General features: G+C 38.5%; 1 protein-coding gene across 11 annotated transcripts in view; it reads left to right on the top strand.

The window, feature by feature from the left end:
• Hdac9 (histone deacetylase 9) overlaps positions 1 to 15,513 on the top strand; it is an 832,694-nt gene extending 817,181 nt beyond the window's left edge. For all 11 annotated transcript variants that reach the window (XM_029484907.1, XM_029484903.1, XM_029484900.1 and 8 more), the window contains one exon: positions 13,331 to 15,513. In XM_029484907.1, the coding sequence (XP_029340767.1) occupies positions 13,331 to 13,370 (40 nt within the window). In that variant the 3' untranslated portion in view covers positions 13,371 to 15,513. The remainder of the gene's footprint in view (positions 1 to 13,330) is intronic.
• Positions 15,514 to 22,937: the final 7,424 nt, after the last annotated feature.

Below are 22,937 nucleotides of genomic sequence, written 5' to 3'. Positions count from 1 at the left end.
TAGGTCTGTGGATTGTAGCATGATCATTTACCTTACAGCTAATTTTCTCTTATAAGTGAGTACATGGTAATGTTTGTCTTTCTGGGTCTGGGTCACCTCACTCATAAGGACATTTTCTAGTTTTGTCCATTTGCCTACAGATTTCCTGATGTCATCATTTTAACAGCTGAGTAATACTTCATTATATAAATGTACCACATTTTCTTTATCCATTCTTCAGTTGAAGAACAACTATGGTGATTCCAGTTTCTGGCTGTCATGAATAAAGCTTCAATGAACACAGTTGAGGAAGTGTCCTTGTGGTAGGATGGCCTGTCCTTTGGGTATGTGCTCAAGAGTGGTATAGCTAGGATTTGAAGTAGGTTGATTCCAAATTTTCTGAGAACCACCATATTTATTTCCATAGTATCTATATAAGTTTGCACTCTCACCAGGAATGGAGGAGTGTTTTCCTTGCTCCACATCATATCCAGCATGACCTGTCATTTGTGTTTTTTTTTATCCTACCTGTTATAATATGGAATCTCAAAGAAGTTTTGATTTGTATCTCCCTAGTTGCTAAGGATGTTAAACACTTCTTATTATTTCCAATATCTCTATTGAGAATTTTATGTTTGGATCTCTACTCAATTTTTAATTAGATAATTTGGTTTATTGATGTCTAGTTTTTGAGTTTTTTAAATATATTTTGGATCTGATATAGGATTGATGAAAATCTTTTCCCATTCTTTAGGCTGAAGTTTTGTCCTATTGATGGATTCCTTCAATTTAAGCTTTTCAGTTTTATGAGGTCCATTTATTGATTCTTGTTCTCAGTGTCTGTGCTATTGGTGTTCTGTTTAGGAAGTTGTCTCCTGTGCCAGTATGTTCAAATTAATTTCCTACTTTCCTTTTTATTAGTTTCAGTGTATCTGGTTTTATGTTCAGGTCTCTGATCCACTTGGAATAGAGCTTTGTGTAGGATCATAGATATGGATCAATCTGTATTCTTCTACATGCAGACATCCAGTTAGACCAGAACCATTTTTGAAGATAGTTCAGTTTTTCCACTGTGTATTTCTGACTTCTTTATCAAAAATCATGTATCCCTAGATGTCTGAATTTATATCTGAATCCTCACTATGATTCCATTGAGCAACCTGGCTGGTTTCTGTTGTTGCTTTTGCCAATACTATGTGGTTTTTATTACCATAGCTCTATACTGCAGCTTGAAATCAGGATTGATGATAGCTCTAGATGTTCTCTTATTGCATGAGACTGTTGTAACTGTCCTGGATTTGTTTGTTTGTTTGTTTGTTTTTACATAAGAAGTTGAGACTTATTCTATAAAGATCTGTAAAGAATTGTGTTAGAATTTTGGTGGGAATTGCATTGAATCTGTAGATTGCTTTTCATAATATGGCCATTTTTGCCATGGTAATTGTACTGATCTTTAAATGTGGGAACACTTTCCATCTTCTGATATGTTTTTCATTGTTTTCCTTAAAAGAATTGAAGTTTTATTGTCATACAAGCCTTTCACTTATTGTGTTACAGTTACCCAAAGATATTTTACATTATTTGTGGCTATTGTGAAGGGTGTTGTTTCCCTGATTTCTTTCTCATTCAATCTGCCATTTGTATATATGAGGGCTATTGATTATTTTTTTCTTTCTTTTTAGTTAATTTTGTATCCAGTCACTTCATTGAAGATGTTTATCAACTGTAGGAATTTGCTTGTAGTATTTTTGGGGTGACCTATGTGTACTATCGTATCCTCTGTGAATATAAAAACCACATAGTATTGGCAAAAGCAATACTTTGACTTCTTACATTTCAATTTGTATCCCTTGATCTCCTTTAGTTGTCTTACTGCTCTAGCTAAAATTTCAAGTGGTATATTGAATAGATATGAAGGGAGTGGCCAGCCTCATTTTGTTCCTAATTTTAATCGAATTGCTTTGAGTTTCTCTCCGTCTAATTTGATGTTGTCTGTAGGCTTGCTATATATGGCCTTTATTATATTTAGCTATGTTCCTTAGGTCCCTAGTCTTCCCGAGACTTTTATCATGGAGTGTTGGGTTATGTCAAAAGCTTTTTGAGCATCTAATGAGATGGCTGTGTATTTTTCTTTCAGTTTGTTTATGTTTGATTTTATTGACTCATTTGTGCAAATTGAACAGTCCTCGAATGTCTGGAATGAAGCCTACTTGGTCATAGTGGATGACTTTTTGATATGTTCTTGGATTCTGTTTGAGAGTATTTATTGAGTATTTTGCATCTATCTTCATGATGGAAATTGGTCTGTAATTCTCTTTCTTTGTTGAACCTTTGTGTGGTTTTGGTATCAGGATTACCACCATAACCTCATAAAATGAATGTTATATGTTTCTATTTGTAAAATAATTTGAGGAATATTGGCATTAACTCTTCTTGGAAAGCCTGGTAGAATTTTATCCTAATTTTATCTGTCCTTGGAATTTTGGGGGGTGGGGGGCATTGTGGTGGAGACTTTTGATGACTGCTTTTATTTCCTTAGGAGTTAAAGGTCTATTTACATTTTTATTTTATCTTGATATAACTTTGGTAAGTGGCATCTATAAAGAAAATTATTCATTTCTTTTAGATTTTCCAATTTTGTCAAGTATTAGTTTTTAAAGTGTGACCCAATGATTCTTTGTATCTCTTTGGTGTCTCTTATTATGTCCTTTTTATTTCCAATTTTCTTTCTTTGGATATTTTCTCCCCACCTTTTGCTTAGTTTGGCTAAGGGTTTGTCTACCTTGTTGATTTTCTCAAGGGACAAACTATTTCACTGATTTTTTTTTAATTGTCCTTTTTGTTTCTATTTTAGTGATTTCAGCCTTCAGTTTGATTATTTACAGCTATTTCTCTTGGGTGAACTTGCTTCTTTTTGTTCTAGAGCTCTCAAGTTTGTTGATGAGTTGCTAGTATTTTCCAACTCTTGCTAGATCTCTTCAGTTTCCTTATGTAGGCACTTAATGCTATGAACTTTCATCTTAGCACCATTTTCATTGTGTCCCATAACTTTACAGTATTCATTTCATTGAATTCTAGGAAATTATTAATTTCTTTCTTTATTTCTGCCTTGACCCAGCAATCATTCGGTATGGAGTTGTTCCATTTCCATAAATTTGTAGGCTTCCTGTGTTTCTGTTGTTGAAATTCAGTTTCAATCCATGGTTATCTGATAAGATACAGGACATGATTTCAGTTTTATTGGCTCTGTTGAGACTTGCTTTGTGAAGTCTCCCACTATCAGTGTGTAGGATTAATGTGTGATTTAAGCTTTAGTAGTGTTTCCTTTACAAACATGGATGACTTTGCATTTGGTGCATAGATGTTAAAATCTGAAAGATCATCTTAGTAAATCTTCCTTTGATAATTATGAAGTGTCTTGCCCCATCTTTTTGGATTAATTTTGGTTTGAACTCTATTTTGTTAGATATTAGGATGCCTACACCAGGTTTTTAGGTTCATTTACTTGGAAAATATCTTTTAAACTTTTTACTCTGAGGTAATGTCTATCTTTGATGTTGTAGTGTGTTTCTTGAATACAGCAGAAAGATAAATCTTGCTTTTGTATCTATTCTGTTAGTCTGTGTCTTTTTATTGGTGAATTGAGTTCATTTATATTGAAAGATATCAATGACCACTGATTGCTAATTACTATTATTTTGTTGTTGATAGTGGTGGTAGAGTGTGGGTGTTTGTGTGTCTGTCTGTTTTTTTGTTTTGCTAGTATGCAATTATTTATTTTCTGTGTTTTCTTGGGTATAGTTAACTACTTTTCCTTCTAATATCTTCTATAGGGCTGGATTTGTGGATAAATATTATTTAAATTTGACTTTATCATGAAACTCCCTGTTTTCTCCATCAATAGTGGTCGAACCTTTTACTGGGTATAGTAGTCTGGCCTGTATCGGTGGCCTCTTAGAGTCACTACATCTGTCAAGACCCTCCTGGCTTTTAGAGACTCCATTGAGAAGTCAGGTATAATTCTAATAGGTCTGCCTTTATATGTTACTTGGCCCTTTTTTCTTGTAGATTTTAATATGATTTTTTGTTGTTGCTGTTGTTTTCTGTGTTTTTAGTGCTTTGAATATTTTGTGGCAAGGGAAATTTCTTTTCTTTTCCAATTTACTTGGTATTCAGTAAGCTTCTTTAAACTTTATAAGCATGTCTTTTTAGGTTAGGAAATTTTTCTTCAATGATTTCATTAAAAATTCATTTCCAGAGTCTTTGAGCTAGGAATCTTCTTATATATTACTATTATTCTTAGGTTTGGCCTTTTCATGATAAACCAGATTCCTTTATGTTTTGTGTCAGAAATTTTTTAGCTTTAACATTTTCTTTGACTGAGGTATTTATTTCTTCTATCATATCTTCAATGCCTGAGACTTTCTCTTTCATCTCTTGTATTTTGTTGGTGATTCTTTCATCCAAAGGTCCTGTTCTCTTACCTAGATTTCCAGGACTCCTTAAGTTTTTCTGTTTTTTTTTTTTTCATCATCCAGTCTTAACAGTTTTATTCATTTCCTTCAACTGTTTGTTTAATTTTTCTTGGGTTTCTTCAAGAGATTTATTTGTTTTCCCCTTTAAGGACCTCTATTATCTTCATAAAGTTGGTTTCAAGGTCTCTTTGTGCTTCATCTGAGTTGCAATATTCAGGGTTTGCTGTAGTAGGCTAGATGGGCTCAGGTGGTGACATATTGCTCAGGACATTGTTGATTATGTTCTTACACTAATATCTAGGCATCTGGGTATTACAAGTTTAGGTGCAAATTTCTTAGCTTGTCTTCATTGGATGGGTGTTTTTTCCCCACCTGGTTTCTGTTTCCTCTCTGGTCTTCTGGCAGTAGTGGCCTCTGGTTGAGTAGAAGGTCTCTACCCAAGTTGGAGGCTGGAGTTCTGGCAGCTGGTGTGGCCTCTGGTTCAGCCAGAGGTCCTCAGCAGGAGTTGTGGGGGCATGACATAGTGATGCAGAGGGGTGTGACAGTGGTGGTAGCCTTGGCACAGAGTTTGGACAATGCTGAGGTAGACTGACTACCTGCAATTTTGGTGTCTGCCATATCCTTTGGTCCTGAAGGATACTTCTACTAGAGTTGGGGCCTGGCATGTGGTGATGATGAAAGGAGAGCTGGCAAGCACTGAGGAAGTAGGGGCAGTCCACCAGCAATCAACCTACCTGGGGTCCAGGCAGCAGGCCTGGCCTCTGATGGGGTAAAAGACTTCCACCAGAGTTGTGGGCCAAGATATGATGACAAGGACAGGGAGTGTGTCTTGGAGTAGCCTGAGTGGGCACTGAGGGATTATTGGTGGTCTGTGGACAGGGTGGAGGTGCTTACCTGGGGGATGGGTACTGGCTTGTCCTCTGGTAAAACAGGAGGCTTACACCAGAGTTGTTGGCTCCTTTCTATCATCTTTGCAGCATGAGGAAATGTTTGCTTCAGAGGCTTGAAGTGTGTGGAATAACTATCTTTCTGTGAAGATACAGTACAATAAGCTGAGAACTCACTAAAATCTAAGCCCTTCACTTTGAATAGCTCATCCACAGAGCTGAGGACAGGATGATTTATGTAACACATAGGCCAGTTTAATGCATGTTCATATCTAATGTACACAGAAACACGGCTTTCAAATTTCCTGGACATTGGGAGTATTTCTCTAAGGCTTCTAGGAGTTGACATGGGACAAATTATGCAGTTCTCTGGTTTTACTCTGTGACACATTATTTTAAGAACCAATTTATCTAAAATAGACTAACATTCCAAAATACATTTCACTTTTGGTTTTCTTAGTTCAACACAGCATTACGCAAAACAAGGGCTCAAATCTAGAAATTTCCTAGTGAAAAGAGGAAAAATTTGTGCACATGCCCTCCCGTTTCTTGTCTTCTTGGGATGCCTCAGTTATGTGTTTTCAGTACATTATACAATTATGGAGCAGGAGTAAAACCTACCCTAATATGTCATGGAATAAATTCAGTGCCAGTTCTGAATTTTAGAGTCCTGTCTACATCCTTTATAAAATAGCATTTAGGTTATTGACAGGAAACAAAATGAAATAGAACCCTGAGGATATTGGGATTCATCGAGAGCTTGGAGTTCTATCTCTTCTTCCTGCTCACTCTGGCTGTCACCTCTAGAGGAAGAGAAAGGCCTGGCTCTAGGAGTGGGAAGCTGATTCACATGAGCATGAGATTAAAGAACGTATGTGAATAAGTTAGCACAACACCTGGTACGTAGGAAACTCCCAACAAAGGTTATATCTGACCATTTCCTTCCTCTTAATTCTTTTTTGATTTAATCTATGTGTTTTTCCCCTAATAAGATTGTTTATAATCTTGTGACCTGTAAGAATATCTAGACAACAACTAGACATCTGTGGGTTCTACTATGCTTTATTAAAAACAGGAGATCAACAAAGCATAAGCACTTAGTAGTAAGTTCACTTTGTTGCCTAATGTGTGGTCAGCTAATCCACCTCAAAAAGTATCTAAATATTACATATATAATATTTCCTGTATAAATAAATAAGTCATTTGGAGGACAGAGACCCTTAAAATAGTAAAGCATTTTATACTAGTACCTGAGTAACACTAGTCCTTCTATTTGCTGACATCTGAAGCAAATAAATATTGCATTTTCCAAATATATATATTTTTTCCTTAGTTTAAATTGGCAGTCCCCATTTTGTGAGCATGTTGACTAGCCCAACTCTGTATTAGTCTTAAATCATAAAGACAGCGTACCTAAGATATATAATGCAGGCTATTGTATAAAATATATTTGTGAATGGAGAGTTATATTTAAGGAATTCAAGAGCCATATTTATTGGGACTGTATCTAAAGGCAGAAGGGAAGATGGAAGTGACACAGGTAATAACAGGATGTCCTCTGATGTGTAGAATGAGCGGGAAGAACCTAGAGTTCACTCATTCTTTAGACACCCAATTTCAATATTTTATACATGCCTAACTAAGTGCTCACAGCCAAGTATACCAAGTTAGTTTGCAGTTTTCTACTGCTTCTATAAGAATTGCAAAAAGATTAATGATTTAGAACAAGATGGAGACTCAGTAGGTCTAATTTTGGTGCTGGCTTCACACTTTTAGCCAGTGTCAGCAGGTTCCCCTCCCCACACTTGTTAGTTAGTTAGTTTGTTTGTTTGGTTGGTTGGTTGTTCCTGGGAAAAATCCCAAATAATCCTGTCCCTCCCTTCCCCTGTCCCCCCCTTCAAGGGGCTGTCTACATTTTTTGGCCCGTGGCTTCTTCCTTTCTCTTGAAAGTCTGTAGCAACCTATCTTCAGTCATCTCAGTCCTTCTGACTACAACTGAGCAAGACTTTCTGTGGTAAAGGACTTACATGGGTGACATTTAAGATAGAGGCTATAACTCGGGGTTTCTTTGTTTTAGTTTGTGTTTTGTTTTGTTTTCTGTATTTGTACTACCAACACATTTTCCAACCTACCTTAATTCTTATCCAAATATTTCCAGTACTTTGCTTATTCTCAAGTCTCCATTCTGACCCTTTTTCTGTGCACTAACAAGAAAGTTATTTAAAACACAAAACTGTAAGAGCAAACTCTGTCTGTGTTGCTGAAGTCCTTCAGTGCCTTCCATCTCACACTGCACAGGAAAGACCACCTTCTACTGTAATTTTACCCCTCTTAGAAGTTTAAACCTCACTCCTAACACTTTATTCTGTTTGAATTATGCTCTGTATTCCAAAAACTATCTGGTATACTTAGAGAATGAGAAAAAAAAGAAAGAAAGAAAAAATAGAAAGGAAAGGATGTGCCTTCTAAAAATGGTGGAGAAGAAAGTTTATTGTGACTAGAAGGGAAAGCATAGCCAGAGACGGGAACATCTGGACGAGTGCAGAGAGGACATGACCCTGCGCCTTGGACAGTGGTAAGGGGAAAGGGAAGAGAAGGGAACCAGGTGCACTGGCCAGGAGGCCCAAATCAGAGTAGACCAAAAAACCAGGTCACCACAAAGGCTGAATTACATAGGGAAGAACAGCTTCCAGGAGGCCAGCCCAGCTTCTGGGCTAGAGAAGTTTAGAGTAGGGGTCAGGGCATGCCAGCCAGGAGGGCCCTGTAACTGAATGGGACCAGGAATCGAGGGAGAAGCTGGCAGTGGAGAGCAGCTGTCTGTCCCAGGTTTGAAACCTAACAGTTTGTAACTGAATTATATGTTTCGTGTGATCGTTTAATTGCCCAATGGTGATATTGTCACCTATACCACTCTCATATAAACAACACTCACAGCAAGATCAATGGAGAATGTGTATATCACTCTACCCAGCCTTGACTGCTTCCCCAGCCAGTCAGCCCCCTTTAACCTTTTAACACCCTTTAACACCATCTGCTCATTTTCCTTATTCTTAAATTTCATTTAAATGGAGTTTCATTTAAATGCTACATGCTAGTTGGTAATCTGGCTTCTCTCACTCCACTAAAAATAATATTTTTGACATTTGTCCATGTCTTTGACAATCAATATTCTTCCCATTTGTAGCTGCACATTAGACCAAGTATATTAACATATCCTAATTTGTTTATCCACTTACCTGTGAATTGGTACTTGGCTTGCTTCCAATAATGGACTATTAGGAATAAAACTGCTATGATTTTTATTTTTTGTGGTGAAAGTAAAATGTACTTATGTCAATGGTTTTGAAGTGTACCATGCAGCAGTGTGAATAATAGAAACATAGCCTTGCCTTCCTTTCTACAACTTCATTCTGCAAAAAGCAAACCCTATCTCCATTATTCAACTTCCCTCTTTCTCCTCACACCCAGATCCAGGGACTGGTGCTTGCCCAATGGGATAGGTCTCAAGTTGTACCAGTCATTGGTTGGCCATTCCTTCTGTCTCTCTTCCATCATTGTCCTTGCATCTATTTCTTTTAGACAGGACAAATTTTGGATTGAAACTTTTGCTGGTGGGTTGGTGTCCTTATGCCTTTACTGGGGGTCCTGCCTGGCTACAGGAGGTGGCCTCTTCAGGTTCCATATTCCCACTGCTATGTATATGGGCTAAGGTCACCAGCATTGACTCCTAGGAACCTCCCCACTCCACTCCAGGCCTCTAGCACTTCATAGAAAATCAGTGCCCATCGTGCCCTACACCCCAGCAGCTGCAGATTTCTGGTCCTTTTCCTGTCTCTGTGGTTCTCTCTCCTGTCTCTCCCCACACATGATCCTGCACCCTCCCCCATTCCCTGACCCTCTTTCACCCAGTTTTCTCTCTTTCTTTGCCTCCTCTGGGTATTTTATTCCCACTTTTAAGAGAGATTCAATCCTCCTTGCTTGGGCCTTCCTTCTTGTTTAACTTGCTATCTTTCTCACATACCTGTGCGATATGTGTGGGCTGGTAGTTTAAATTGAGACTATTTCCAGAACACTTGTTCTTTGCTGAAGTTCTGATTTTAGTCTTAATTTAGAATGCTATATTGTTATATCTCTTTAAAAAAAACTGTTAAACCAGCCCTGCTGACACCAAACATTTCAAAGGGTTTATGGAATATCTCCTATTTGTGTTAAATTGTTGGGGAAGGAAAACAACAAAGAAAAATAAAGGTGGAAGTGGAAGAAAATAGAATTCATGAAGCACAATTCTGTTGCAAAGGACAGAAGAGACGAGACGACAGCATGTACTTTTGCCAGAAACTGGGGTCTTCTGAGTTTGTGCAATTGTAATAAGTGGTACTCAACTTTTCTAATGCTGCCCTTTAATACAGTTCCTAATGTTGTGATGACCCCCCAGCCATAACATTATTTTGAAGCTACTTCGTAACTGTAATTTTGCTAGTGAATCATAATGTAAATATCTGCATTTTTCTCATGGTCTTAGGTGACCCCTGTGAAAAAGGGTCACGGCCCACAGGTTGAGAACGGCCACTTTAAAGTATGCCACAGCTCAGTAGTAATGAAGGCATGTAAACCTAGCTAGCAGTAGGATTCTGGTTTTACATACATTAAATGTATTTACATACATTGAACTCATTACTGTACGAAGGACCGCAGGCTGCACGCTCCAGGGGCCAGAACTTGTGGTCTGTGGTGTTCAGTGCTGTGCTCACTGCCCACACAGCCCTGGGCACTTAGACTCACTACATCTGATCTCAAGACTACTCTTTCCTTCCTCTCTTTACCTTGCAAATTTCTTAATCTGAGATGCTGGACTGAATGAAGGACTCCTTCCTTGAATATCAAAGCCCATCGTTGTTCTGTACCTTGCCAGAGGTAGAGGTACCTCTATCAACCAACTACACTGTTGCATGAAAAATGGACTTAAATTCAAAGAGGCAAGGACTTGCTGCCTACCCTAACAAGATATGCCCACTGGTATATGGAAACATGAATGTTATAGGAACAGCCAACCACTTTCTGATAGGATCTAAGGATCTGAGGTCTGCTCAATGAGACAGAATTCAAAACTAGCATAGTTAAAAGGGTCAGGAACCTATGGCTGGATAGGCCATAGGACCCAGGAGAATAACTGTTAGTTGAGATACACTGTGCATGTGCATGTCTGTGGATGACCAAGGTGAAAAGCCCTCATATTTCCAAAGCTTCACTTCTCAACACTGTCACTGTGACAAGGCATGGTGGCACACATTTGTAATTCCAGCACTCAGGCCATGGAATCAGAGGCTCAGGGGCCAGCCTGAACTGCATAACACATTTGAGGCTACCCTGGGCTACATGAAACCCCTGTCTCAAAAAAACAGAAATCAAAACCACAGCAAAACAAAGGAACATACAAATAAAAAGCCTGACAATCTGTCACTAGCTCACATGCTAATTGTTGCTAAAGCTCAAAAAGCAAACATATAAAATAGTTGTTTAGGGACAAGGATTTGGTAAAGATAACACCTATAGGGTGAGGGTACATTCCTGCCATCTCAACACTAGGGAGGCTGAGACAGGGTGGTTGTGAGCAGAAGAAACAATTGCTCTGTGCTCAGCAGTTTATAAGGCATGTTCTCTTACTTTAACACATTTGCTTCCCTGGGCCCTGAGGACAAAACAAGTAAGTACCCTTTTTCTAAAAAGAGATTTGAGAGTGAAGAGACAGGGTTACTCAGTGTTAAGTTTTAGAAATTGACAGAGTAAAGACTTAAACACAGGGCATTCCCTCTGAAGGTGAAGACAGTTTTTAACTTGTGAGGTACTGTATTATCATGGTGATGTAACAGAAGGGAGATGGGGTAGTTGTATGTATGCAGACATAGTAAAATATGGGCAGTGATAAATACAGTATCTTTGATAAAGAAGTTAGTAGAACATGATTTTAAAGGTATCCAGGGACAGGATTCTTCCAATAGACAGTTTTATATTCTACTCACACATCTCTAGGCTTCAGGAGAGAACTCCTGAAGTTTTTGCCAGTAATTAGATTGCAGTGTGAAAAGGCTGCTCACATCTACAAAGCCTCCTTTGGACCTGTGGAGAATGCATGTTCCTCCACCAAGAGTCAGCAAGCATCTTTTATTTCTGGTGAGGGGGGACGTTTCTATGGAATTCCAATCACACTGAGTCCTGGTGTCTAGGACTCATCCAGGGAAAAGATCAGCCCTCTGTGGCTTTAGGTTAGAAATGGGATTAGATTATTCTTCAAGTTTTGATCCACAAATTAACACATTGAAATAAGTCTGTATATTTATATATCATTTTTTTCAAATATTTTTTAAATTTGGTTTTTTCTTTCTCAAGCACTAGCCTGTATAGATAGAGATAAATGCTAATTGTGACTCATCTTGATAGTCTTTCTCACTTAAAGACCACATCTAAACATCCTCAGGTTCTATACGTTGAACATTCTTGGGCATTCTGAAGAAACGATTTTTTTTTCTTTTCTTTTTTTAATGACTACTTAAGGATTTTTTTAGAACTTGGTGTTTTAGATAATGCTGAGTAATTTTTACTCTTTGTTTTCTAAAAAAAAAAATGTGTTTAAAAATGTCTGGATTGCCATTCTAAGGAAAATGTATCTTATTTTCTTAATTTTTTTATTTAAAAATAAGAATGCTACATTGCCCAAGAACCACTGTTATTTCACGATTCCTTAAAATCTTGGCTCTTTTCCTTTTGTGCCTGCAAAACCAGCATGCCTAACTAGCCAGCTTGTCTCAGTAATCACTGCACATCCCTCCTACTAAGTTTTCCTGATGTGAAAGTGATCCATTATAGAAAGCCAGTGAGTAGACAAGAGAACACAATTTGCCTACCTATTATCCTATCACCTAGAGAGCTGCAGAGTGCTAATTATATTCTTGCTGGTGCCATAGGCATAGCACTGTATTTGTGTGTCATTTGACATAGTGTTATGTGCATGACACATAATGAAGGGATGAGTCCAAAGGATTCCGGTGTTGACTGCACTTTCCTTTGCTGTGATTGCTGTTTTTGCTGTTCACCAGCTTTGTCAGGAATACTTTGCTCTTCATGGTTCATACCTGAAACTGGGGTTTCACAGACTGTAGTACTAAAATTAGCTTGTGGAGTTCAGACTCAACGTGTCATCTCAGCATCTCAAATCCCGCTAATCCAACTTCCCTAGACAACCCAACTGCCAAATGTATTTGGATTCCTGCTACAATTTGTTCTTTTAACTGAATTAAAAGTCATTGTAAAAGTTTCCCTTAGAATGCTCTCAATGTGTTAGTAAATTAAGGTTAGCTCTCAAGTATAAATTTTCAAGCAATTAGATTTGGTTTTTAGCTGAGCAGAACACCCCACTTAAGATGCCGAATACAAACGATTTACATACTACCATAGTGCGTTTCTTATAAAAATGTTAGGTCTGTAGCAGCAATTTGCTAATCAAATTCAGAATTTGATTTAAAATGCCTCCGGCAGAAGGCCAATCCAGTTATGAAAGAACAGAAGCAAAGCCCAGAGCCTGGATGAGCCTCCTCCAGAAGCTGCTAGCTGGATCTTTCACTCGCCTTAGCAAAAATGGTTCCAGAAATCACTGCAATCACTCCTAAAGTAGGATATCATAGCTAATTTTTTTCAATAAATTATTGGACTGTCCAAGACACAAAACATGTACATTTTGGAATCTAGAGTTATAAAATATTCTGACATGTTTTAATATAAACAGGAACATTTCCAGTGATTGCTTGGGTCTAAAATGTTTTTCCACTTGACACTTGTTTATACTGCCTAGGAAAGAAACTCTATTTATGGATAACTGAATGACACAAATAAACACGGGAGAGAGCTGAAAAATCAGCTTTGATTGTGCATGAAAGTCTACAATGCCATTGTGTACTCTTGGGCCGTATTCTGATTGCCTGTTTATTTTTACAGAACTGCTGGTGAGCCCATGGAAGAGGAGCCAGCCTTGTGAAGTGCCAAGTCTCCCCCGATATTTCCTGTGTGTGACATCATTGTGTATCCCCCCACACACAACCCCAGCACCCTCAGACATGTCTGCTGCCTGGGTGGCACAGTTTGATGGAACATAAACACTGGGCACAAAATTCTGAACAGCAGCTTCCCTGGTTCTCTGGATGCACTTGAAAGGGCATTAAAGATTCCTGAAATGTAACCACTGTGTATCTAAAGTTACAGTAACCAGGACTGGAAGAAACTGTTTCCAGCATGCTTTTCTGCTGATGACCCACTCCCAGATACAAAGTGTGAGCTAGAAACCTTCAATACAGCATTCGATCGTGTTCATTTCAGAAGCTATGACAGCCAGTGAAATTTGGGGCAAAACCTGAGACGTACCCATTCCTGACATTCTGACCAGTGTCTTACTGTGTAGTTTACTGTCAAGTAGACTTAAATTGTTTACAGGACTTCTTTTCAGCTGTGAGTCGCTGGGAATTACAGACAGATTGCTGTGGGTTGTAGGGAGTTTTTTTTTTCTCTTTGTTACACTTTTATTTTGTTTTGAACTTTTTGCCTTTGTTCTAATACACTTCAATCCCTCCTAGCAAAAGTCCAGAAGGGACCTGGGATAAGACGTTTTTTCCTTTTTCCCTTTTATTTTATTTTTTGAGGGGGGAGGGGGGTGCGGTGGAGCCATGGTTTCCCTGTGTAGCCCTGGCTGTCCTGGAACTCATGCTGTAGACCAGGCTGGCTCGGAACTCAGAGATCCTCCTGCCTCTGTTCTAGGATCAAAGGAATGCACCGCCAGCACCCAGCAACAACGAGGCTTTTTTTTCTCGATGGAAAAAAATATTACAGTGTATCTGACAGTTCAAAAGGAATTTGCACACTACGGGCAATGTGGCAGTATTTTGTGTCTACTTTTACTGGAAATTTACATCTGTCTCAGGTTCTCACAGTGTATGAGCTTGCAGTCTTGACAGGTAATGAGGTCGCACCACCCCCATGCAGCGCCACCTTGAGGACAATGGTTCTGGAAGTGAATCTCTTGGGAGCCATGCAGCCCTTGCACAGCACAGAACTTCTCAAGGGTGGCTCTATCTGGCGCTCATTCTCTCCTCTTTCCTTCTCAGCCTTTCTTGTCACCCTTTTAGAAAACTCACCCCAACCTCCCCATTACTCAGGCGATTTGAGTATTTTATTTATTTTGTTTACTTTTCGGGTGAACCCACTCGTGTTATCTTCTGCTGTGGAACGATTTTAGAGGGTATAGTTTAAGTGATGCCACTGAATTCCCAGGTCTTAGAAACATGTCAATGAAGATGACAATGGTCTGAAGTCCTTTTGAATGGGGCTAAGCTAAGAATTGTGCCTTCACATGAAAACTAACACAGAACTTAACCTTTGCACAGGTAGTATTTCCAACAAAGGTTCAAAATAAAGGACATTTAATTCTGAGATTAAAAACAGCTTACTAAGTAAAATATAAACAAGTTAGCCCCTGCCTCTGAAAATTGTATTTCAGTTTATAACTCAAAACACCTAAAGACAGTGAGGTAGAATACCTTGCATATTTAATATCTGACAGTGCTTTTGAACATTGATTTTTTTATGTATTTTTCTTAACTCAAAGGATATATTAAAGCCATAAGTGAAGATTGTCATGCTTTTATTCCGAAATCTGAAAGAAACCTTAATTAAAACAAGGTTTTAGGGGAGGCTAAGATATGAAAGACATGGAACAATGTGGTTTGAGTTAGGGAGGACTCCAACCTGTAAATCAAAGATGAAAGATCTCACTCACGTAGAGTCACATAACTCCCCTTTGTTATACAGTCAGGCCACATTTTTCATGCATTTGGTTTTTTTAGGATTACCATTTTAATTTGTAAGACTTTTATTACATATACAAAAATGGCTTGGTACTTGATTTAACATCTTAGAAATCTGAGATACCCTTTGAAATAGGAAATCTGAAATGGAATGTAACTTAGTATTAGGTAAAAATTACTTACATTGCATAAGAATTAAGTCAATCTAGATGCATAATTGTAATAAATTTCTTGTAAATTCCATTTTCTTGATATTTTAGAGAAATTCAATTATATTTGCCAGCTCTCTCTTCTCTCTCTCTCTCTCTCTCTCTCTCTCTCTCTCTCTCTCTCTCTCTCNATTCAATTATATTTGCCAGCTCTCTCTTCTCTCTCTCTCTCTCTCTCTCTCTCTCTCTCTCTCTCTCTCTCTCTCTCTTTCGTGTGTGTGTGTGTGTGTGTGTGTGTGTGTGTGTGTGTGTTTAATTAGCGAAGTTACTTTAAAAATACCAAAGGCTTACAAAAGACCTTTTCCTTTTAAAGGGGGAAACGTTATCATACTTCAGAAGGTGTACACTTGTGAAACTTTAAAATCAGCTACAGAACCACAGGTCCCCATGCTTGCTCTTCAGTCTTTGCAAATACATTTTAGAAGTCGGGTATTGAAGCAAAACAGCACAACTATACGACTCTCCTGATGCCCCAGCAACGGCATGGCCTCAGAGGGTGACTTGTCACTCGGACAAAGCCAAGTCACTCAGACATCTTTGTCGTAGTTTAGATTTAAAAAATACATATGAAAGAGTTAATCACACACTTCCTTCCTACCATGTGACAACAGCCTAACTAACTGCAATGCAAAGTATCAGAACCCTGGGGGAGGAACAGAAATGGTGCCTTCCGTTCTCGCTATGACCCTCTGGGGATAGTTTCATTTGTTTAACTGAAATCACAGAGGCCTTGAAAATAAGGCATCTCTTCCCACAAAAACTTCAAAAATGATGGGACTGGTATCTCCTAATAGTTCAGACTTGTTTTATTTCTAGAGGCCAATCACAAAGCTTTGCGAGGTCACTGGGTATCTTTACAGACACCATGTGGGGAGTGATGTGAGTGATCCCGAGAGTCTCCTGGAAGAAAAGCCTTCTCCACTCAGCATGCTTAAGCTTTTATAGATTTTATTCCATCACTTACAATTAAGGCAATTTATTTAATTGGTTTTTGTTATTATTTCCCATTTAAGACTTTCCTCTATTTGTCTCAGTGGAAGCATGTTTTAAAATCTAATAGTCCAAAAGAAACCTGAAAGTGGATCATTCTGAACTTAAAAACAGCCTTCCTGTCAAAGTGGCACACTGTCTGTTCTAGGCTTAACATTCTTTTTCTGCCTTTGGAAGTGAAATAATGTGCTCACTATGAGAGACAGAGAGAGAGACAGAGAGAGAGAGAGAGAGAGAGCAAGCAGAAATGACTATATATATATATATATATATATATATATATATATATATATATCCACATGTGCTAAATAAGGTCAGTTGCTTTCCAGAATACTGGGATCAAGGGCCATTACATTCACTGCTGTACACCCTGCTCTTTGATGGAGATAGCATTTTGTAACAGAAGACATGGCTGTTGCAGCAATTGATGCCTTTATTAACCTAACATTTAATAAAAATGAAAAGAACAAAAGGCTTAAAAACTTTATAATCTGAAGAGAAATTTTACTTCTTTGTGTATGCAGAGATTTTTTTTGAGAGAGAGAGATGAGAGAGAGAGAGAGAGAGAGAGAGAGAGAGAGAGAGAGAGAGAGAGAGAGAGAAAGAAGTCACTTATCTCTTTTTAAATTGAAGGTTCTCAAACTCTTTCTGGATAAGTAGCCTCAGTGCAGACCTTCACTTCAGTGCAGAAGCTGGGTGAGATGAGACTGTCTTTCCAGTGGTAGCTGGGCTTAGCAAGTGTACCATCCAAAATGACAGACCTTTGTGTAGGATATGTGCCAGGCAGTCTGTGTCATTCTAAACTAATATCCTGACATTTTAAATCAGTTGGACTCTTCAGGCAAATATGCAACAAAAACGTTTATTATTTTGCTGATTAAATGCTACACCAGGATTGCTGGAGTGAATGCTGATAACCTGGAGTTTCTGGTTCCTGTAATGTGAATGTGTCTTTTGTATCATGGTCTTGTATCTGTTAACGTAAGAAGATCAATTGATTCTCCTCTGTGAACAAGTTGTTTTGCCCTTAATTTTTTTTTGACTTTCATCAAAATCTGTCATCCAGAACAGAAAAGTATGCATTGCCAAACATGAAGTTGTTCTGCCAGTGGTGTGCGCCCAGATGTGCAAGCTAGTGCCTAATAAAGAGTGAAGAAATAATAACAGCACCATTGTTGCACACGCCTTTGGAATGTTCACCTCCTTTCCGCTTCCCTCCTGTTCTGTTGTGTTGTGTTTTGTTTTGTTTGTATTTGGAAACACAGTATCATGCTCCAAAGGGTGGCTGATGTTGTTAGTGTCACCACGCCTTCAGAAGAACAATGATGCCTGTTTTGTGTTTTCTACTGATTTCCTCTAGTCCTATGTGAATAAAAGCTATTTGAAATAATTGAGTCCTAAAGTTTCTACATCCTAGGCACCTGCCATTAAAATGTGTATCACAAATATGTGACAGATATTGTTGATATACAAATTATTATTAATTGTGAGGTATTATTAATTATTAATGAGGTATTGGGATATACACTACTCTACTTTTCTGCACTGCAGAGAGTTGAGGCTAAAAATATGTATAACACAGCAATGGGAGGGAGAACTGGCTGCTTCTCCAGAGGACCAGGGTTTATTTCCCAGGTCCACAAGGCTGCTCATGACTATCTGTAACTCCACTTCCGAGGGATCTGGATACTCTGCTCTTGCTCGTTCAGGCACATGGCACACACATGATCTATACCCATACGTGCAAGGTAAAATACGCATATAAAATAAAAATAAATCTTTTTTACTTAAAAGCTGGGGACATTTGCTTGCAATTACCTCTTAGGATAAAATGAGAATTCATAGCAACAACAACAAGAAGAAGAAAATGTCAATCAGAAACATGTTAATACCTGACATGCTAGTAACATACCTGTAATTCTAGAACTTTGGAGACTGAGACTGGAAGGTTGTCACAAGTTCAAGGCCAACCTGACTACATATGAGTTTCAAGTCAATTTAGGCTATTGTGGAAGACCCCCGTCTCACACAACAAATTACAGTCACTAGTTTGATTGTAGTTTGACTGTCAAGATGAAGAGCGATAAAACCTTTCAAATGCATGTTACTCTACAGAACGATGTGCTAGAATTCTCTTTATCTGTTACATGAGTCTAATACTATATGGGCTATTTACAGGTGAAAACAAATTTAACACGCTCAGCATCATTATAGCCAGTAGGATATATCAACATTTTTACAGCTTTAAAAAGTCTATATTCTTCCCTAGTCTCATCTACTAATCATAAAAGATGGTACCCTAAGAATATTTCAATGAAAAATCTAACTTTTAGAATGGGCTATGTGCTCAGCCTTTGCTAACTTGGGTGTTTTATTAAATGTGGAGTTAACTGAATCTGATCATCATGGCTATAGATGTATAGTAACTTACAAAAGAGATATTTCTTCCTGTGTTCAACATCTTACTTTAATCTAGACAAGAACTCTAAATTGTCTTGGGAACACATACTCCAAAACTTTTAAAATCTAGTTCAGGACCAACACTTATTTTTGTAATTTATAACCCCTTGTAATGTTTAACATTCCAAAACATAACTGTTTCCAATGGACAATGGTTTGGGTTCCTTCTGGGAAAATATAGGCATTTTGTCTAACAAAAGTAAACTTGAGATGTAGTGAGTAGCCAATGGTAAGCACCTTTGTCTTACTCAGATTGTCAAATAGAAAATGTTATCTCATTGCTCTTTGTTTCTTCTAAGTTTCTATGGTGAAAGAGAGCAACAGCAAAAGTGAAGTAGAAGAATAAGAACCAGGGCTCCACTCATTTAATGAGCAGTTCCGTTTGAGAATACAAGCTCACAGCTTCTCTTTCATTACTTAACACTTTGTGTTTGTGCTCGTTAGTGCTGTTGACAGAAGTCCTTCCAAACACTCCCGTTACTCCGAGCACTGGGATCCTAGCAGAACAAATTCTGACTGTTCCTCCTGGTTGGGTCCCTCTATACATGCCTTAATAATTATTTTGAAAGGAAAGAAAACTCTTCTAGCAAGTGTATTAAGAACAAGAAGCAAGATTCAGAAAAAGAGGCCAAGAAATCTTCTTTCTGATGTGCAGGGAGCAAAAGAAATGAAAAGGGGGAAAAGATGGAAAGTTCTCAGTATATCAAAAAAAAAATCACATTGAACTCCAAATTGAAAGGGTATGTGGTATAATAATGAAACATAGCATAACCCCCTTATGTATCTCCTTTTGTTAATTTTACAAAAAAAATAAGATTCAAAATTGTAAGATGTGATCACAGTGAATCCTTTAGCGATATATCAAAATAAATTAACAAGGTAATATTTATGATGGCTTTCTAATTGTAAAATTTTTATACCTGCTTAATTTCTTTTATGAGCGCATTCTTTTTAGTGTGTTGTGCTTTTCTTCTTTTATATTCATGTTTTCTCTTGGCTATGCATTCTAAAAATAATAAAGTAGAAAAGCTAATATATATTCTCTAATTTAAATCTCACAGAAATATTGCTAGGGGAGTAGTTTAAAACATCATCAAATCAAAGCTTAAATGCTCAATGAAATTTGTATTTTTGAAATTCCTTTTAACTTAATTCAGTTTTAAATTTCTACTTTTCTTTTGCTTGATAGTTTGTCATAGGATGGACTGAGCCTCACCATGGCAGCTGTCACTATACTCAATGGTTCCTCCCCTCCTACCCACCTCTGGCCCCGCCTCTTTCCTCTCTTCCTTAGTTCAGTTCTCCCTTCTTTTCCTTCATTTCCTATCTCCATTAGGATTTCTTCTGCCCTTCGCATGACTTTCTTTCTGCTTTAATGATCTACAATCACACACATATAAATGCACACACAGATAAACATTTAAAGGAAAGTATATAATTCCTACAAAGGGCTGGAGACGTAGCTCAGTAATAGAGAGCACTTAGCTAACCTTCACAAGGTCGTGAGTTGAATATTTACAACCATGAAATGAGACAAAAGAAGAGAAAATTAATCATTTTATTCTGCTATGAACCATGTGAGCTACAGAAATGATTGATCTGGAAAACATCCCCATTAGAACAATAGTAGCTTGAATATCATGGGAGTAACCAAGAATTTCTACCTGGACTTAAATCTTGAACAAGATAAAACCCATACCAGGTACCATACCTGTTAAGAGAAGAGCTTGTGCCTAGACAGGTCATAAGCACTAGGGCAAAACTTCCTAGTAGTATTCTGCTAAATGAGTTCCTATAGACTTAATTGAACCCTACTGTCTTATTATATCTATAAATTATATCCATAATGGTAGTTATGAACACACTGACCCACAACTGGCCAAGGTAAAGAGAATAAGAGAATGCAAAATTCTCAGCCCTAAATAAGACTACTCTCTCTCTCTCTCTCTCTCTCTCTCTCTCTCTCTCTCTCTCTTTCAAGACAGCTACGTCTATGAAGTCACAGTGGTTGTGACAGTATGTGCAACATCTGTGCAAGCTGGAGCCAGAAAAAATTCCAGCTTGGTAAGGGGAGGTGGGTTCAACATTCCATCATAGCAGAGGGAAGGTGGCCTGATAGTTCCATGTTAGCCAAGGACCTATTGGCAATTGATACTTGCTGGGAGAGGAAAAAGCCAGTTTTTCTTAGGGGCATGGTCAATCCACCATGCTCCACATCCAAATATAAAAGGCCAGCATCACTTGGACTCGCTGTGTGTGTGTGTGTGTGTGTGTGTGTGTGTGTGTGTGTGTGTGATATCACAATGTTGGTTGGATAGAGAAGGTGAAGCAAATATGGGAGGAAATGGAGAAGTAAATATAACCAACATGTACGAAAATCTCAAAGAACTAGTTTAAAAATTATAAAGAAGAAAAAAAGCTAAGCAGCAGAGATAAGGAACCAGACCTCCTGGCATCCCTTTAGGGGACACAGGTTTAAAACATTTCCCTAAGATACAGCTGGGGAATTTGCTACAAGACTTGATTAAACAGTTCACTGTATTTGCTACACAAGCCTGATACCCTGAATTCAAGCCCCAGTATGCTGTCATTGGTGATGATGGTTTCAAAATAGAGCCCTGAGCCCAATTACCACTGAGCAAATGGAACCAACCACTGGTGAATAGATGACTATCAGTGGCCAATCCTTAAGAAAAGTGACTGTCCCCACCAATCCAAAGTCAAAATTGCTTGTTCCTCCCATAGCCCTTTGGGTAGCCAGGTATGGCTGATACATAGAGTTAACAGGTGCAGTACTGTCGCACAGCCTGTCAGAACAACAGCAAACAAAGCAAAACAAACAAACAAACACAGGAAAAGACCCCTAATGGCAGGTGTAGTAGGCAGGAGTGTGTACTGACCACCCCTTTCATCCCAAGGAGGGATAACCAGTGCACACTATGCATTTTGAGCCCTGCAGGACTGGGGAAATGAGATAAAGCATCCCCATAGCAGTGTACTATGACTACAGGGTGGTGTGAGTTATAGAAATGACTATAGAATAAAGCAGACTAGATTGGTAAATACCTTCCTTCCATCCACATCGTTCTTTAGATACAATTGATGAAAAGTTTAAAAATTAAATTGTAAATATACATTGTGTCATAGTGTTAAATTCCAAGACCAATTGACACAGTCTTGCAGTGAGTGGTGGTCATATTCAGGGATCCTGCTAACCCACTGTTTAAAAAAAAAACTTTTTCAAAGGTAAAATTCAGTATAATCTTTCTTTGGCCTATCATTATTACCCTGAATCGAATAAACGGACATGTGTACATCTCTTCCCAGGAAAAGTCACACAAGAGATAATTGGAATAAAACCAGACAGGTAAACCAGTGGAGTAAAGGACCCAGGATTAAACTCACATAGCTATAATCATCACAATTTGAGGTATCAAATTCATATATTGGAGCAAAGACAGCTCGTTTAAGAAATGGTGGTAGAGAGAGACTGAAGATGGTGGTGGCCACCAGCCCCCACCTAACCACATTGTTACTCTGAGGAGTCTGAAAGACCCACAGAGGCTTCAAAGGTAGATGCAGCGGCAGAGGACGAGGCTGCAGAGCACTGAGTAGCTCTGCAATAGCTTTTTTAAAGGCAAGTCTTATGTAAGATGCTTTTAAAAAGGGGTTTCATGGAACTGGAGAAAAGGGAGCAGAGAGAATTGGAACTAAAGACGCAGAGGTGGCGACAGGGGTGGGGATTTTGCTACCTCAGACAAAGGAGCATATCACTGCTGAGTGAGGTCAGTCCTCAGGCCACTAGCAGACCTGCTTGGCCCTGTTGCCACCCTTAGGCCAGTGCTGCCTCTGGATAGGAGGTCTGAGGTTCCAGTGTGCTTCCCACGCACAAGAGTAGTTTGTCATTGCCAAGTAGAGTTAATCCCTGGGATACCAGGAGTTTCGAGGTGCCCCTGTTTGAGAGGATGAGAACATCGGGCCTTAGAGCTACCCTTGGGCTGCAAACACAAAATGCAAACATAGCCAGGGAAGTGGCAGAACTGCTGAGGGAATAGTGGTGTGCAGCAGCCTGGAGCTCACCTAGGTCCC

Source organism: Mus caroli, chromosome 12 (genome assembly GCF_900094665.2).
Source record: "Mus caroli chromosome 12, CAROLI_EIJ_v1.1, whole genome shotgun sequence".
NCBI classification, from domain to species: domain Eukaryota; kingdom Metazoa; phylum Chordata; class Mammalia; order Rodentia; family Muridae; genus Mus; species Mus caroli.
This window is presented reverse-complemented; position numbering and strand designations above follow the sequence as displayed.